The 18,405-nt window shown below is 55.6% G+C and overlaps 1 protein-coding gene across 1 annotated transcript in view; it reads right to left on the reverse strand.

Annotated features, from left to right (window-relative positions):
- Positions 1 to 358: 358 nt before the first annotated feature.
- Positions 359 to 18,405, reverse strand: part of PTPRU (protein tyrosine phosphatase receptor type U) — a gene marked incomplete at both ends in the record, with an annotated part of 72,719 nt that continues 54,672 nt past the window's right edge. Inside the window, 5 exons of the mRNA XM_082329334.1 lie at positions 359 to 421; positions 2,979 to 3,114; positions 4,205 to 4,362; positions 6,719 to 6,844; positions 17,247 to 17,387. Of these exons, the coding sequence (XP_082185460.1) occupies positions 359 to 421; positions 2,979 to 3,114; positions 4,205 to 4,362; positions 6,719 to 6,844; positions 17,247 to 17,387 (624 nt within the window). The remainder of the gene's footprint in view (positions 422 to 2,978; positions 3,115 to 4,204; positions 4,363 to 6,718; positions 6,845 to 17,246; positions 17,388 to 18,405) is intronic.

The following is an 18,405-nucleotide window of genomic DNA, read 5'->3' on the forward strand; positions in this document are numbered from 1 at the left end:
GCCTCCTCTCCAGCTGCTTTAGAGACGCCCAGGCAGCACCGCGGGGCCGCATCCTGCGCACGCCGACCCCACGACCGTGACTCAAAGCGATGCCGGGACGGGACGAGCCGTGGCATCCAACCTGCGGCCGCTCAGATGTGCTCGGGGCGGGAAGAAAAGATGGAGAGCGGAGGGTGAAGATGGGGAGCGGCCGAAACGTCCCCGCATCCTTTCATTTTTCTTGATCTGATGGGTTTTCTCGTCGGGTCCTTTGCTGTTTCCCCTCCTCACCTTCAGCACTAACGCAACGTCCGAGTGCGAAACGCACGGTTGGCACGACCCCTGCGCAAGCCCTTGCCGCCGCTCTCCTGGCGAGATGCTATCTGGTCTCCAGGGACTCCAGATATTCCAGTGCTATGTCGTAGCAGAAATGATACTGCTCCTGTTCGGAGAGAGAAAAGAGGGTGTTACGATCCCCAGTAAACTATTTCCCAAAGCTATCCCTTTTTAAGGCAAAATAAGTTTCAATAGCCCTAAGGAAAAGCCTACGAGGGGCTCTATGAGACGAACACACGCGTCACCCCTCGCTGGGGCCTGTCCCCCGTGACAGTCCTGCCGACGCAACAGCCGGCAGAAACTCCGCTTTCGGTAAACGGCACCCGCGGCTGGGGAAGGGGCTGAGCCATCCCCCGCACCCAGACACACCGCACGCGCCGAATCTCCTGCGCTGGGGGGGCACGCGGCACCGTTGCCTCCCCCGAAGGAGGGACAAGGACTGCGACATCCCCTTACTGCGAAAATATGGTTTATTCACGGCACCAGGGTACAAACCAGGCAGCACCAGTGCAGGGCTCCACCGACCAGCCTCACCCACGGAACCACCACCACCACCACAGTGACTGACATCTGTCAATCAGATGGTGGCAGAGCCATGGGAATGATGGGGTCTGGGGTCAGAGGTGTCCAAAATAAAACCATGGGCATGAAATCAAGGAGTGTTTTTATTTTTTTTTTTTAGTTCAGCGGAGGCTGCAAACGGGAAGCGTGCCCAGGCGAGTGCCGTGGCCGCGCTGCATCCGTTGTCCGGAGACGCCCTGCCCCGCCTGCCAGGACGTTTCTCATCACAAATTCTCCTGCTGCAGCTAAAAAAATGCCATTTTCCATCCCTGGCAGGGTTTTGGTCTGGGTGTTTGCTTTGCGTGGGAGAAGAGGCATGAAGGGAAGTCCTAGGAGCTTTCACTTCCAAAAATCCAAATTTTCCAAGGGAAATGCCAAACAAATGAGCACTTTGGTGCTCGGGTCAAAGTCTGACCCATCCGCAATGGCCAGGCCGGAGCCAAAGGCTGCAAGAGGGAAAGCTCCCCTCCCAACCCATGGCAAGACCGGGCTCGCTCTCCCATCCTTTCCCTTTCCTGAGACAGCTACGGATGGTGTCAGCATCTTCCCACCCTTTGCTCCCCAGCTGTGCAAACGGAAAGTCCAGCCTGGCTGGCTCCTGGTTTTACAGCAAAAATCACTGAAATTGGGCTTGCGAAGGCAGGCTCATCCATCCTTGTTCTCCTTTACGTGACCTGTTCTTGTGCTCTCCTGTCCTGTCCGCAGAAAACTACAGGGGAGCTCGGAGCTTGGAAGTGCCCGTCCCCACGAGATGTTCCTCCTTCAAGCATCCAACAAGCAAAACCAGCCAGAGTGGGGAAAAAAGACCCCCGAGTCAGGTTTCTGATGCTGCTGTGAGCCATGGGAGCATTCCAAGCGTGACAGCAGGGAGGGAAAGGGGAGAGTTTGTCTCCCAAAATCCTCATCGGCAGCTTGAGCACCGGCACAAAAATCCTGTTATCCCCCGCGCGGGTGGGCGGCTGCTCGGGGACCCCAGGTGGGAGCAGGCAGCAGGGGAGAAGGCCTTCAAAGCAAGGAGGCTGCGACAGCTTTAGATTAAAAGCACATAATGCGTTTTGGATTAAGAAAAGGGATTGTTTCCATTTATCATCACATAAAAATAAACCCCACAGGCAAACAGAGGGGGAAGATGCACGGGCAGCAGGAAACTGCTACGCATCGGCTGCTCTCCGCTGGGCTGCGGCTCTTTACACCGGGCGAGGATCCGGCCTCCCAGTGACTCCAGTAGATTGGGATTCCCAGAATAGATGGTTTAGGTTCATTTGAGGCTGGAGGATGCTCATGTCCTGATGTGAAATGTTGCCTTTTTTAATACCTTTGCAATTTAGCCCAATGGGTCTGGTGGCCTCATGCTTGTCACATCATCTTTCCATTATCTGCATCCCTCCCCCTGCTCCCCGTCCCCTCCCTCACCTTCTCCTCCACTTCAATTCCTAATGCAAATCACATCCCCTCCTCAAAACCATTTCATTTTGCAACTTAGGGATTTTATAATCTAAAGAGGGTAAACATTTCCAGCTGACTTGCTTTTAAAACATCACTAGGCACCTGGATTCCTCCACCACGGGGATGGACACGTGCCGGCTCCATCCCGTCCTGTTATCCAGGGCCTGAAATAGGGCACGGGCTTTTCACCCCGACCCGCTGCCACCTCCAGCCTCCCTGTCATGAAACGTGGCTCCATCGCTGCCCCCAGCAGCTTGTCCACCAATTAATTTCACTCAAAACACAGTTCCCTTTTATATTTCCAACAGGAATTTGTCTGACTCCACCTCAGAGCTGCTCTCGGTGCCGCAAACCCACCGAAGAACCGCAATTACATCCTGTGAATTAATGTGAACCCGCCTTATTACTCCCGGGAAGGATTTCCAACAAGCTGAACACCGACGCCAAGGGCATATCGGCACGGCATGAGCTTTCAAGAGCTGCCTCACTGCCCTGTCCGGCCCAGCCCATGGCACGGTGCTGGCACGCTCACCAAGACATGCTCTGCACAAGGATGCCCATGCTACTGATCAGGATTTGGGATGGGAAAGGAGTTTTTTTGGGAGGTGAGCATCCCCCAGCACCTCTCCTCCCTGCCGGCAGTGTCTGGTGCTTACCAAGGTCTCTACCATATTTGGCTTGTAGTTGCGGAGGGTCTTTGCAGCATAGAAAACATCTGCCATGTTGTGACACTTGATCATCTCCAGGATCATGGTGGAGGCACAGAAGGTGCCACTCCGGCCCCCTCCGTTCCTGGTGGGAGAAACACATGTGTTGGAGGTGGAAAGATGGCATTAGAGCATCTTCCTGCTCCCTCTAATTCCCCCTTTCTCTATCCACCCCAGCTGTCCTAGAGCAGGGGTTCATACCCCAGAGTCCCCCCAGACTGGGGGACCTGAACCAGACCCACATGGTGGCAGGAGCTGTGATCCTGCCCTCCAGTCCTCACAAGAGCCACAACCGAGCATGGAAACACCTTTTTGGACCATCAGGGCTGGATCTTGGACAGCTGGGCTCCGTTTCCAGCCCTGCCATGGACAGAGTCCTCATGTGACCTTGGGGAAGCCACTGTGTCCCTCTGCCACCCTGTTCCCATCTGCAGGGTGACCCTGGGCTGATGAGCTGGTGGGCAGTGCTGGCTGGAGGAACCATCCCACGTTTCACCCAGCTCGCTGGGTACCTCCCCCCATCCCGGCCTGCAACCATCCCACACCACCACGTCTGAGCCCTGGCAGCACAGGGGAGCGGGGAGAGGAAGCCAGAACATGACGCCAGTGTTTCATAAAGCGTGTTCTCAAATTATCCTTCGGCTAATGAAGACGGACGAGGCTGTAATTAATTTTTGATTAAAGGCTCGCCTGCTGTCTCTACCAATCTGCAAATGTGCTAGGTCCCATCCGAGGAGAGCGTGCACGGGTGTTTGTGGGAGCCAAACGCAGCTGGGAGGAGGGGGATGGAGAGCACGTCCGCCTCGATGAGAAGCAGGCAGTGGGAGATGCACAGCTCCCATTGCATCCCTTTGGAGCCTGTTACATGCCCGGGACACGGTGACAGGGCTGGGACCTCTGCCGAGCCCTGCTGCAAGGCAGGGGCCCGGTGTGAACGGCAGGGTTGCTGCTAGCGGTTGTCACCCCCACTGAGCATCCATCTCATGGAGGAGGTCTGATGTGGTGACCACGAAGTGCCTCACCCAAATCTCATGCTGTGGGGGAGAGAGCACCATCTGGGGACAAAGTCACCCCGGTGAGGGCTTTTTAGGGGATTTCCAGGCAGAACTGTGGACATGTGAGCTGGTGGCATCTCCCCCCACGCCAGAGCCCGCTCCTCTCCAGCTGACACTCACAGGCAGTGCACCACGGTCCTGCCATCGCCGCTCTCCTTCTGCCACCTCTCCACTTGGGCCAGGAGGTGCAGGAAGGACTTCTTGGAGTCTGGGGTGTCTCGGTACGCCGACCACCGCAGGTACTGGAAATGCCGGACCATCAGGTGCCCCTCCTGCAACTAGAAAAGCAAACATCATCAGCACGAACCCGTGGGCTGCCCTCATTTGCCTCTGCTGGAGGTTTGACGGAGGGCAAGAGGGGTTTGCCACGCATTAATAGTAGTGGAAGAGAGGAAAACCCTTTCCTGGTGCTTTAAGATGGATGGTTTGGCCCTCTCCTCCGCAGCTCACACTGGTCCCACCACCCCATCCCACCCGGGGGAAGCTCCGCTGATGTGGTTTATCCTAGCTCACAGCGTCTCAGACTGTCTGTATCTCACAAAACCTGTTACCAGCCCTCTGAGCCTCCCCAAGGCTTCTCCATCAGGTCCTTGCCTTAGACGCAGAAGATCCCAGGGGATGTGTTTTGTTGTGTTCGCTGCAAACCGGGAGGCTGATGAGAAGCTGCCACCCACGGAGGCGGGGAGCAGTGGAAGCGTGCCTTAAGACCCTGGTAATCTGGTTAGTTTTGAAACCTAATCTGGTTAGCAGGCTCCAGGAGGAAGATTACATCCACAAAGCTAAACGAGGCCAGGCTTCAGCCAGGCAGACGTGGGGCTGCTGCTCAGAAGCACTCAGGGCATCGGGATACCTGGTGGGCTGGAACCACGGGTCACGCGCTCCAGCCGCATCTCGGGGCTCGGCGGCACACGTTTGGGGAGCGCGCATCAGAGGAGAAAGGGGGGATCCGACGCAGATGGGGGATCCCCAGCTCCGGAGGGATCCATCCACCTGATTTCAGATGCCTGATGCACAGGGCGAGGACCAGACCTCTCCAACCAGTGGGACTGGGTATTCCTGCGGCTCTGCAGGGACCCCCCAGCCTGGGAGCTGGGTGTTGGGAGCATTTGGTGCCCACTCCAACCAGCACATCCCAAACACACAGGGGCTTTTCTGAACCTTTTTGGGAGCTCCAGTGTGGGTTGGCAACATGGCTGGGATGGGCTGACGGCCTCAGGTTCGAGCTTTTGCTTCCAGCTGGAAGCCAGGAAGGCAGAGGGGGAAGATGAAACAAATGAGCGGAGTTAAAACAAGAGAAAACTCCTCTGACAGCCGAGGAAGGAAAGCTTTGGGATCTGTTTCCAAGCTCAGGTGAAAGCTCTGTCTCGCTCTGGAGGGCTTGCGACACCCCCCAACGCCTGGCTCCCCTCCAGCGGCAAGGCTTGGCAAGGAGCGGCTCCATGCATTTACCAGCACTCCTCCAGCGATCTGCTCCCGGGGGAAATCTCTTCTTAGATCCAGAGATTTCAATCACACCGCATTTTAATTTAGCATGGGATATATTCTACCACCTGAGAGCAAAGTACATTTGGTGAAGGATTTTGTGCTGACACCCAGGCAATGCCAGATGCTCCCATGGGGAGCGCGAACCAAAACCCTCTTTGTGTTAAGAGTCCAGATAATCAGGATTTATCTCCTCCGACCCAGCTCCCACGCCAAAGCACCCTTCCCAGCCGGGCCACCAGCCAAGCCGCATGTTCCCTTCCAAGCTCCCTAATTCCATCTGCCCGATGACCTCCACTGGGGCATTGGTCTCAGCCTCTTGGCAGCTCTTGGGAGATTGAAAGACCTCAGGGATGCCACCTCTTCACGGCCAGCTTTTGTAGTTAAATTGGCTTTTTCTTCCACGTACGGTTCTGCACCCATGCAGGCTGTTCATCGCAGTCCCTGTCCCTTCCCAGTTTCACTGCGTTTCTCTTCATTTAAAGGCAAGCTGAACCAGCCAAGCGTCAATGCAACAAGGACAACAGGTGAAAACCTGTGCGGATCTTCTCACCCTGCAGGAAAAGGGCTCTGCTGGTCCCAGGGGAGCCGCCATGCCCATGCGGGGAGTCTCCATCCTGTGATATACGTGTGGCAGGGCGGAGATGGACCTCCAGGCTGGATGAGAAAGATCTTCCTACAGAGTTATCTAAAAATCTTGCAAGGACTTGTGAACTCCAGAAAGGTTGGATGGAGCCAACGGCACTTTGACAGGCTCCTCTCTGCCAGGACAGGAGCTGGGCCTGCATCCTCTGGAGGAGCTGGATTAGGCTGAAGAAGACACCAGCATCTACAGCACCATTCAGTTAGTTTATATAGAGAACTACCTGGCCAGGCAATGCCAAGCTCTAGGACTACGTGGCCTCACTAGATACATCATCCTTCTGCTCCCCAAAGGAGGTCTTCACCCATGTAAAGAAGCTCTCAGCGATGCCCCAGCCCTTCCCCAAAGCAGCAGCTAACAAAAGCGATCCACCCCCTGCCCACGAGCTCACCCAACCTGGACCTCTGCACTGGGAGATGCCTGGGGGGCACCTGGGCACACACACAGGCACGCGTGAAGCCCACCCTGACCACCCTTCGCTGGCATGGAGCCAGAGGAGAGACCCTCACCCGTGTGATGTTCTGGACTCGGAAGAGACGGGACACAATGTCCTCATCCGCCGCTCCGGAAACATACTCCACCTCCATCGGGCCGTACTGCTGGAGCCCCGGCTCAGGCCAGTACTGCAAACAGGGCTGTGGAGAGAAGAGGCACAGCTCGCTGTGACCACGGACATGCCCTGGGACACAGCGAGAGGGCATCACAGGCAACGCCGAGTGGAATGGAGCAGTTGGCACTGGATACCGAGAGGGGCTGCTGGCACAGGGGGTGGCCCCAAGATGGGACGCTGGACCCACGATGCGGTTACTCATGCAGGACCCACGGCACATTGCTGGGTGGCCTCAGCTTATTGAGGGATCAAAGCTGAAGGGTCAGGTCCACCCCCTTGGCACCCATGTAGCCCTCTCCACGCTGCACATACACAACAGCTGATGCTGCTGACGATGGGCTTTGCCCATCCAGAAGAAGGCAGGATTGTCCCTGCCTCAGCCCCAGCAAGCACAGGCCTGATCCTGCACCAAGATGGAGTAGGGCTTGGCTGCTCCAAGTCTGCTTTCAAACCCCACCAGCTTCAGAAGCAGCTCTGCCATCAATAGCAACAGCAACGTGGGATGACGGTCCCCCTCGCCCCATGGCCAAGACATCCCTCCAAGTCACAGCGATCCCAGCTTGCAGCTCAGGTAAGGGCTGGGGAGCGACTCCTGCTCCCCGCCACACGTCCGGCACGGCACTGATGGATGGCTCGGTCCAAGGGTCACGGATGTGAATGTTTTACACCGCGACAGCTGGGAAACCAGCATCGACACAAAATATATGGTGTTTGTCACCGCACTTTAACAGGGCATTTAGCATTTCAGGCCATCTAACGGCTTGGGCCTAACTGCATGGCAAATGTGTTTGAGAAATAATTGGTTATTAATAGGGGCTATAAATCTCCAAGATCTCTAAGCCTTCTGGACTCAGAGCTATAATTTGGATATTAAAACTTCCTTCGGCAAGACGTAGTTCAAGTGAGGGATATACCCTCTAAGTCACCTTTCAGAGCTGCCTGCTGTAAAGGTTGATTTATTACCTGTTGGTCCTAAACTGGTAAACATTTAAGATCCAGCTAAATATTGTAACACAGACATCCCTAAAGAATAGACGTCTAGAAAGAGAGGCACGGCTGAGTAATGAAGAAAAATGGCAGAGTCCCCGTTGGCCGGTGCCGGGGGAGAGCGGCCGCCGCAGGGGACAGGGACCTGGGGGAGGATGGCACAGGAGCGGGCAGCTCCTGCGAGGCTGTAGGGCATTTCTGGACCATGGAGTGAAAGAACAGGTTGAGAGAGAGAAACAAAATTGGTTTCGCTGCCTCCTTCCCTGCCATGGTCCACTGCAGCTGGGTTCAGGTGATAGCTGCTGTGTGTGCTGCAGACGGGAGGTGCCGGATGGTCACAGTGAAGGGACAGTAAGATGGTGGCACTGCTGCAGCGCTGGGTTTGCGAAGGGGCACTTGGTCCCTGGCAGGTACCTCAGGGCACGTCAGGGTAAATGTGAATCGAGGTGAAAAACGCACGCGGGAGCATCAGTTGCCCTCCCCCAGCTGGACTTGCCCGCTGCTCGGGTAAGAGAGCTGCTCTCCTCCGTAGCCACGCTTGCAGGCAAAGCCCTGCATCCTCCAGGCTTCAACACCTCTGCACACAGAGGGAAGCCAGGCAGGGCCATCCCGCCAGGAGCAAAGCCCGTAAGGCTTGGGGCAGCCACCGCTGCCAGCCAGGGCTCCATGCAGCAATGTGCCCAGCCCAGTCCTTGCGGTGGGACCGCAGAGCCTGCCCACCCATGCCAGAGCCACCCTTGGGTGCTGGCTCTGCACCGACAGCCTCTGCTCTGGACGCGCAGAGGCAAGAGGCACCATGAGAACTCGATTCTCACGTTTTCAGTTGAAAACACGCTTCATGCCTCTGGTCAGAGCATTTCCAGAGGAGTCCATGAATGGCTGCTCACCATCTCATGGGCCACAGACCACAGCTAAAGCCTTTGTCCTCATTCCTGTTTTCATATGGTCACGCTTGCATGATGGACTTCAGTAAAGCCCACACACTCAGTATGTTACTTCTAGGAGCTACTGGGAAGAGAAGCGTTGATTCCTACAGGAGCTAAATCAAACCTTTCCTTTACTGAAAAAGCCACACAGTCCTGCAAAGAGGGAGTAATTTTAAAGGTTGATAGAACATCATTGAGTTGCCTGGGTTTGGTGCTGAAGGTTCACTATTAAAGAAAATTAAGTGCTCTCCAGGCACTCCGCTCCCAATTCATCCTTGTGCCCCGCGTTACTCCCTCCCAGGTGCAGAATCCGGCATTTGCTCTTGCTCCATTTCATGCCATTGATGATTGCCCAGTGATGATTGTCCAATCTATCTAGATGCCTCTGCAAGGCCTCTCGGCCCTCAAGACAGCCAACAGCACCTCCCATTTGCTATCAGCAGCAAACTTGCCAATGGTGCATTCCACTCCTGCATCCAGATCAGTGATGCAAACAGTGAACGGAACCGGCCCTAGCATTGAGCGCTGAGGAGCACCGCTGGTGACCGGTCCCCTGCCGGATGGAGCCCCATTCACTACAACCCTCAGAGCCCTGCTGTCCAGCCAGTTCTTCACCCACCGCACCCTGTACCTGCTCATCTCACACTTGGACAACTTGGCCAGAAGGATGCTTGGGAGGGACGGTGTTGGGCCCCTCTACAAGAAGGACATCGAGGTGCTGGAGCGTGTCCAAAGAAGGGCGACAAAGTTGGTGAAGGGTCTGGAGCACAAGGCTGGGGAGGAGCGGCGGGGGGAGCTGGGGGGGCTCAGCCTGGAGAAGAGGAGGCTGAGGGGAGCCCTCATCGCTCTCTGCAACGGCCTGAAAGGAGGCTGGAGCCGGGGGGGGTCGGTCTCTGCTCCCCAGGAACAAGCGATGGGACGAGAGGGAACGGCCTCAAGCTGCGCCAGGGCAGGTTTAGGTTGGATATTAGGAGAAACTTCTTCCCCCAAAGGGCTGTCAGGCCCTGGCCCAGGCTGCCCAGGGCAGGGGTTGAGTCTCCATCCCTGGAGGGATTTAAAAGACAGGTAGACGTGGTGCTTGAGGACATGGTTTAGTGGTGAACTTGGCAGTGCTGGGTTAACGGTTGGATTCGATGATCTTAAGGGTCTTTTCCAACCTTAACGATTCTGTGATTCTATGAAATTCAGAAAAACTACACCCACTGTCTTTTCTTCAGCCACGAGGCAGGTGACCTTATCAAAGAAGGATAAAAGAGCAGATCCCTTGGGACTTGCCCTTGGGAAACCCATCTTGACTGTGCCTGATGATTGCATTATTGTTTAAATGCCCTTCAGTAGCACCCAGCGCAATCTTCTCCATCATTTTTCCAGGTACTGAGGTCAGACCAACAGCTCTGCAGTTTCCTGGGTCCTCCCTCACACCCTTCTTGGCGATGGCAATACCACTGGCCAGCTTCCAGTCAGCAGGGACCTCCCCAGACTCCCAAGGCCTCGGCTAGATGATCGAGAGGGGTCCTGCCATAACATCCACGGGCTCCTTCAGTACTCGTGGATGAAGCCCATCGGGCCCCATGGACTTAGGAACTTCCAGCTGAGGCAACTGGTCCCTTACAATTTCTCTGTCCACAAATGGAAAGTCACTCTTCCCGCAGTCGTGCTCCTCCGACTCAGAGGACCGGGCTGAAAGCTTGACAAGGTGAGAGAACATCATGGAGTTTCCTGGTTTGGCTTCTCAAGGTTCTGTAGCAGAGAAAAGCAGAGGAAGCCAACCCAAGAAAGGGGCGGGGGGGGGGGGGCAGAGCACCACTTTATTTCATTTGCAAAATACGTTTAGGTGGTGTTTCACTTATAGCTCATCTTACGGAGCAGCACGCAGAGCCTGCTGCCAGCTGAGAGCATCACCTGGGTACGTGGACAGCCGCAACAGAAGCAGCGCTCCTGAAATCACAGAGCGGGGGTTATTCCGTAGAAGAGGGCATGGGCATTTCTGCACGGGGGCAAGGTGCCCAAGGGAAAAACTTCAGGTCTGGGGCACTTTGATGCCCAGCGCTGCAGCCTTCCCCGTCCCTCCCTGGGGACCAGCTCCCAGGGGCAACGGGACACAGCACCGCCCGAGCAGGATTTGCCCAAAGGCAGATACACTTGGGTTCACTTCTTGGCTCAAACCAGCTCTCTCCAGGAAAAGAAACCAGGGCTTTCCAGCAATTTCTTCCATCTTCCGCTTCCCGTTGCCAGGAGACAGGCGCCACGCTGTGATGTCACCGTGATGCAACACAGGCGTCACCGTGACATTGCAGAACTCCCCAGGCAGCCGGCGCCACGGCCCTTCATTCTGCGGCGCGGCAGGACCAAGCCCGGCTGCTCGGGGAAAGGGCCACGGCTGGAAGTTGCAGCCACGCTGTGGCAAAAGTACTTAAAATGGAGCCGCCATCACCAGAGACATCTGGGGCTCCCAGCCCAGAGGAGCCGGATCGGCGGGCAGCTCCAGCTTCTCCTGGCCAGCCAGGAGGCGAGACGGCAGCCGCTGGGGATGCTGCCACCGGACCTCGCGCAGAAGAAAACGCCCTTCAAGGTTTGCCTGATGAATCCCCGGCCCCCACCCTGCGATTTGCCTTCTCGGAGAGCTGTGCCAACACCAACCAGGCTTCAGCCCGCCTCTTCCTCGAGAACCTCTGGGAGATCGTCGGCAGCCATCGCTTCCAGTCCATCTGGTGGGGCAACGATGGCAACTGCGTCGTCATCGCAGAAAAACTCTTCAGCGAGGAAGTGCTGGGGAGGAGGGGACCCCTGACGATCTTTGAAGTGGAGTCCGTGAGAGGCTTCATTCTCCAGCTCAGCCTCCACGGCTTCTGCAAAATGGAGGGGGATTCGCTCTTATCCGCCTCCATCGAGGAGCTGCAAGCAGTAGCAGCAGCAGGTTCTGCTCTGGGCAAGGTACGTCGGTTCCTCCGCACACGCAAGAACGCTCGGGACATTCGGGGGTGAGAGGCTCACGTTCAGATAAAATAAGCCTTTACAAGGTAGGAGATGGGGATGGGAGCAAATCCGTGAAAGGGAAACATAGTCCCATCGGATCGTGCTGCTTCTGTGCTTGCTCTGCATCTGGCTGCACCAAAAGGTTAAATCTTCTTGTGGCCTCTGTCTAACGCTGACAAGATACACGTCAGCATCACATTATTCCCAACATGCCCATTCCACGCTGACATGCCTCAAAACTGGTGGCATTTGGGTTTCTCCATCGGTGTTTAGGCTTTGTAAAACCCTACACTTCTCCGCTCCCAATTGCCCAAAACACAAGGGCGGTTATTACTTAACAAAACCCCATCCGAACATTTGATTCGGCCTCCACTTGAGGTTCAAAATGCCCCAGAGTCCTTTTTAATGCCCACGTTTGTCCCTGCTGATGCAGATGCTTAGTTATCGCATCTCTTTCTCCTCCTTGCAATGACGGCAACTAACTCCTCTCCTTTGCCTTCTGTAGCTGCTCTTCTACTACAACCCCTTTTTTAGGAGAGATTACCCCGGCCTCCTCCGCATGTTTATACAAAGTGCTGGTGACAGAAAGGGAGCCCCGGCTGCATCCCCGCTGGGCGCCCAGCTGAAGGAAGACCACGCGGGAAGACGACGACCTCATGCCCAGCCGGCGGTAGGAGCTGCGGAGCAGGAGAACGACACCCAGACGCCTGCAACCACCAGCTCCGCACCGACCGAGCCACGGGCTGACACAACCGCCCGGCCGGGCGGTGCCGGTCCATCCCCGCCAAAACGGCACCGCAGCCACAGCCCCGCTGGCATCCAGGAGGCACCGCCTGCTCCATCCACGGCTTCACCGCCCCGTGTCTCACCGCCTGCCCCAAACACTCCCTTCCCACCGGCCACGGGACTCCCCGCGCTGCCCTCCGGGCAGACAAATGGAGCTGCTGTGCCGGTCCCCGGGGCTGGCCTGCCTCCGTCCTGCGCTCCATGGTTTGCGATGGCCGTACTGGCCGCGGCTTCTGCCGTTGCCATGCCAGGGCCACCGCACGGCCAAGCTCCAGCCCACCGCCACTGCCCAACCTGCCTCTGCGGACCAAATACCGCAGCTGCCGGCAACGGGGCTGGGCCCCAGCGGGGGCTGGACTAGAAAGAGCAGAGGTCTTAGCTAGCACGTAAGCGTCGTAGGGGCAGAAACACATTAGGACAGGAATAAGTCATAAGCCATTGTTTCTTGTTCTCCGTAATAAATCTGTTCAAGTTCTCTTGGCCTGTCTCTAGTCTCACAGTCGCTGTCTCGACGCCCGGGGCGGGCGGTTGCCTGCAGGGACATGAAGGGTTTGGCTCCAGCCCGCGAAAGCCAAAGGCCCCAGGCCCTAGCGCTGCACTCGGCAAAACTCGGCAGAAGGCCAACCTGGGGCTACTCCAGGAGCTGCACCAGCACCCAGGGCCACTCCAACCAAACCAATCCCTCAGGGCTCCTGGGGAGCCCATGCCCCTGCCTCCCCCAGCTCAGAGCAGGGGCAAGGGGCAGCGGGGCTGCGGGGAGCAGACGAGGGCTTCTCCTGCCCATCCGACACCGCAGCTGGGGAGAACTGCAGCATTGCAGCTGGCAAAGCCATAAATCTGTCCTGCAGGAGTCACCCCTTGCACCGACCGGAGGAAGAACCTCTCCCATCAGCATTTACTAAGGTCTCCTTTAGAGAAGAGGCTTTCACCAAAGCATTTAAACGAGATGCTACTTCACGATCCCCTTCCTTTCCACAGAACAGGGAATTTCACGTTCTGGTGAGAGCAGCCCTGTAACTCCGGCTGTGGAGGAGGATCCGCCCTTCACAGCTGTTTATGCAAAAACACTGCAGCGCTCATGAGAAATTAGATCACGGGTCCATAGGTTCACAGTAAACACGCAGCGCTACACGGCACAGTCCCATCGCCAAAAGTGTCCCTAAATCAGGTCCCACGGTAAGAGAGCTGAGTGCGTGATTCCACCTCCCAAGTTAAGCATCCGTACGCAGATGAAGAGGACGACAGCACTTCAACCGGCACCGGGAAGCAGCAGACAGATGTATTTCATCTCATGCCTTGTCCCGATGACTTTAAAATACATATTGCTGAAGCGGTGGCTTGGGTTACGGATGCTGGAGATCTTCAATAGCATCTGAGAGCTTTCCAGGTCTGCACAAAGGCATTGAGAAGCAGACCAAAGCAGGAACGCTGGTTCAAGCAAGGTTCACAGATGGAAACGTAACCGATGAAGTCATCAACGTTCAAAACGCTGATCCAGAGAGGGGGAGGTCACTTGTACCGAACCGGGTGTTGAAGGCTTCTGGGCTTGCAGCACGGTCCCAGCAGAGGACACCCAGATCATTCCTCCCTTCGGTTCGCTAAGCCAGTGGTTTCCAAAGCGGGGCGTGCAAGACAGTCCGTCGGGATGCGGGAAGGAAATACTTGAGCTCCTATTTATTTTCATTTTATTTATATATTCTCATACCGAGATGGTATATTCTCAACAGTAAATGACTTCTTTACAATACGTTGCAATGAGGCGGGGAGCAACCATGAAAATCTCTCGTACCACATGGAGATTTGCTGCTTATCTCGCGGCAAAGGGCTTAAAAGAGCTGTGGCACTTAAAGGAGTTTTATTTTACCAAAAGACAAGCATTGCAAACTTGCTGGTGACCAGCTGCTGTCAGTGGTACGCTACCCAGCAGATATCGTCCAAATAAGAAACACGCTTAAGGTGCCCCTTCAAGGTGAAGGTGCTGTTTGACCGACGAGTGAGAATAACTGCTTTTTGGAAGGAACTCGTGCTATGGAGAGAGCATTTGCTAAAACCCCGACATGCAACACCTTCCAGTTAGTCTGCAAGCACAACTGGCTGACGCCGGGCAAGATGGACATTCACCAGCCGAGAAAACCCTTCGCCTAAGCAGTGGATGGGTTGAAAAACAAGTATCGGGGTTTAGTAAGCGCAGCCGACGACGCACTTCTTCCTTTTGCACCTACGCAGCTGCGTGAGGAATTTTTTCAGCAGTGACAGCCATTAAAACCCAGTATCGAAATAAACTGGACTGGGAACCAGCCCTTCGGGTGGCTGGATCACCAAGTGCTAAACCAAGAGTTTCAAAACTCATGAAGCGTAGGCAATCACAGAGCCCTCACTATAAAATACTGTTGTTATTATTAATGGTATTTTTTTTAGCAAGAGCAAAAAGGGGGCTTGTACCATTACTAGAGTAAAATAAAAAAAAAGTTTTCAAATATTGTTCACCTTTATCACCTACTTTTTTTAAATTTCTGCTGCCTGTGTATGGCATATAAGGTACCTAATGTATTAGTAGAGGAGAACATACATATGACTTATAAATAAATAAATACACATACATTGGGGGGATCTACGCTCAAAAGTTTTTTACTCACAAGAGTGCAACCAAAAAAACCTCTTAAATAGCAGACAGCAATGGCGAGATGGCCCTTTCCTTCCCCCAACCCTCTCCAGCAAGGCCCTCAGCCACAGTCCCGCTATTGCACTGATTGTCACAGAGTCACGGAGTTGTTTAGGTTGGAAAAGGCCTTTAAGATCTTTGAGTCCAACCGCTAACCCCGCACTGCCAAGGCCACCACTAACCCATGGCCCTCAGCACCACATCTCCCCGGCTTTTAAATCCCCCCAGGGACGGGGACTCAGCCCCTGCCCTGGGCAGCCTGGGCCAGGGCCTGGCAGCCCTTTGGGGGAAGAAGTTTTTCCCAATACCCACCCCAACCCTGCCCTGGCGCAGCTTGAGGCCGTTCCCTCTCGTCCCATCGCTTGTTCCTGGGGAGCAGAGACCGACCCCCCCGGCTCCAGCCTCCTTTCAGGCCGTTGCAGAGAGCGATGAGGGCTCCCCTCAGCCTCCTCTTCTCCAGGCTGAGCCCCCCCAGCTCCCCCAGCCGCCCCTCCCCAGCCTTGTGCTCCAGCCCCTGCCCCAGCCTCGCTGCCCCGCTCTGGCCACGCTCCAGCTCTGTAGAGTCTTTCTACCTTCAATCAGATCAACACTCCCACCCAACGTGATGGGGAACGTCCTGGACTGTTCCCTCTCTGCTGTACTGTATTTCCAGCAGACATCTGATAAGTTGAAGTCCCCCAGGAGAACAAGGGCTAACAATTATGAGATTTCTCCCAGCTGCTTATAGAATATTTCATCTGTCTCTTCATCCTGGTCGGGCGGTCTGTAACAGGCTCCCACCATGATACCTGCCTTGTTGGCCTTTCCACTGATTCTTACCCATAAACAGTTGACCCTTTCATCACCATCATCAAGCTCTAGACGGTCAAAACAGTCTCAGCTGCTGGTGCTGGAAGGGGCCTCTCCAACGACTCCAGTCACACAAACCTGCTCATTTCAGCGTGTCCGTGGGCAGATCGCTTCATTAAACGTGAACCTGATCTACGAGCGACTCCTCTGAGCGAGCATACGAGCTGGGAAGCTCCCTGGGGCCAGCTCTGCCTCCTCTCCCAGCAAACCTCTGCAGGGCAAGAGTCCTCCCCAGGACATCCCTCGATGCTCAGCATCTGCTTCATGTCACCCCAGCAAAGGTCCTTAGGAGCACACGGCATTAGCTCAGCACGGAGGGACGCGTGGGTGCACTTGTCCAGCGTATTTATACATACAAATAAATACCAGCGTATTTACACACACCAGTGCAACATCCATCTGCATCCTTGCGACGAATGGTACAACTGCCGTTTTGGGTCATTTACATCGAATATCTGATCTCAACTCGTAAAATAAGCCGGCTAATGAAGTCTTCTCCAGACGTCCATTAAGAGTTTATAATGCTAATTTTATGTAAAAATCCAATAAGTTTCCTCATTGAATTAGCATTACAGACCTGCAGCCGACTTTTACATCCGCTCTGGTGGTGGCAGGACTGCTCCAGGCATCCCCCTGGCAAGCGGTGCACCAGGAGAGCAAAGCGAGGGGAGGCTGGGCATGGCCCCCTGCTCCCCAGCTCCCGTCCCCTCGCCCCCGGGTGACAGGACACCTCCCCTCCGGCTCAGCAGATCTGCACATCCCATCGCACCGTCACAGCCACGGGACAGCCGCTTTGCAGCGGGCTGATTTGTAAAGCGCCGTTCACGAGCCCCCAGTGCCCTTGGAAGACGAACGTGGGAAATCTCCAATGCCTCAGTTTCCCCTTTGTAAAAGGAGGATAAAAATCAGTTCTTTATAGCAAGGTTATACTTGTTGTTAACCTTGCATCTCCCTGAGGCGTCCACAAAGATTATGGTACAGTAAAGCAATGCCAACGCAACACTAACGCTAGGAAGCCAGGCTGGTTTGCTGCTGCCACGTATCTTTGGCTCCAGCTGGCCAGCCCTGTGCCTACCGGGGATAAATCCTGGGTGCTGGATAAATCCAGTCCCGTCTCCCATTGCAGAGGAGAGGGAGCTGAGCGAGCAAGGCAGGGGCTGCAGCACTTCCAAGGCAGCGGGGATGGAGCAGGACAGGGCCGCCTGCGGGGCCGGCACAGTCCCCGGGGCGGCAGCACTCACCCATGCGGAGTTGGACTGGTTGAGCTGGTTGAGCATGACGATGGAGGTGCAGCCGTAGTCATACACCAACCGCCAGAAGTCGGTGGTGGTGTTCTGCAGCGGGTGCAGGGTGACGATGAAGGCAGCGCTCTTGGTGTAGCTCTGCAGAGAGGGAAGATGAGCACCGTTAAGGACATGGCGGCGGAACTGAAGCCACTGCTGTCGCACCCCCAAAAAAACAGTGCAACCAGAAAAAGAGTTCCACCAAAGCCATCTTCTCCATGGTTGAGCAGAGCCGGCCTCTGTGGCACAGCCCTGGTCCCTCCACGCCCTGGGGAGATGCTATAAAAACAGGTCTAAGTGATCCCTGCCCTTGGTGGGGACGAAAGCACGCGCTTTCTGCTCTCGGCTCTCGCAGGGAAGGGTGTTTCGCACAAACAACTAGGGAAAGGATGTCACCTTTGAGCCAAGTAGAAGCCGTGGCTGCCAGACGGCCCCAGGCCTCAGCTCTGTGCCCTGGTCCTGAGTGAAGGCATCACCCACAGCATCACCCCCATGGTGCCCCAACACCTCTGGGCACCGAGAGCAGCAAAGAGACAACGGGGTCAATGGTCTTTTCCGGGAGGAAAGAAAACCCAAATGAAAGACCTCTAGAGACTGCGAGAAAGAAGGGGAGGGGAAAATGACTGCACTTCTCGTTCGTGAATGAGATTTGTCCCCTTGGTCACCCCGATGCTGGCTTGCCAAGGGACAGAGAGCCCTCGGCCGGGCTCAGCGCTGCAGCAATCAGGCTTTTAAATTAACACACTTTAGCTCATGCCTGTTCAGATACAGGAACACAGCAGAAAATGTTCTGTGCCCACAAATTAGCACAGCTCTCCGCTAACGGAGAGTCCTCTGGCTGCTGCAAAACCTCCTCATTTAGCTCATGGAAATGTGTTATCAAACCTTTCCTCCTGCCCTGTCCGTGGGGCGGCAGCGAGACCCCCACTTTCCGCCCTTGAGGAGGGCGATGAGAGCAGCGGGGCGAGGGGGATTTCATCAGGCGTTGACCAGGCTTGCCTTGGCACCCGCAATCCTTTGGCGCCGGCATAAACGATGGCAGCCGGCGCGGAGCAGAGCACGGCTCCACCAGCCTGCCACTGGCACCGCCGCACCGGTGATGAGCAGCACAGACCAA

This window comes from Platalea leucorodia (assembly GCF_965183815.1).
Source record: "Platalea leucorodia genome assembly, chromosome: 18".
Taxonomy (NCBI): Eukaryota; Metazoa; Chordata; class Aves; order Pelecaniformes; family Threskiornithidae; genus Platalea; species Platalea leucorodia.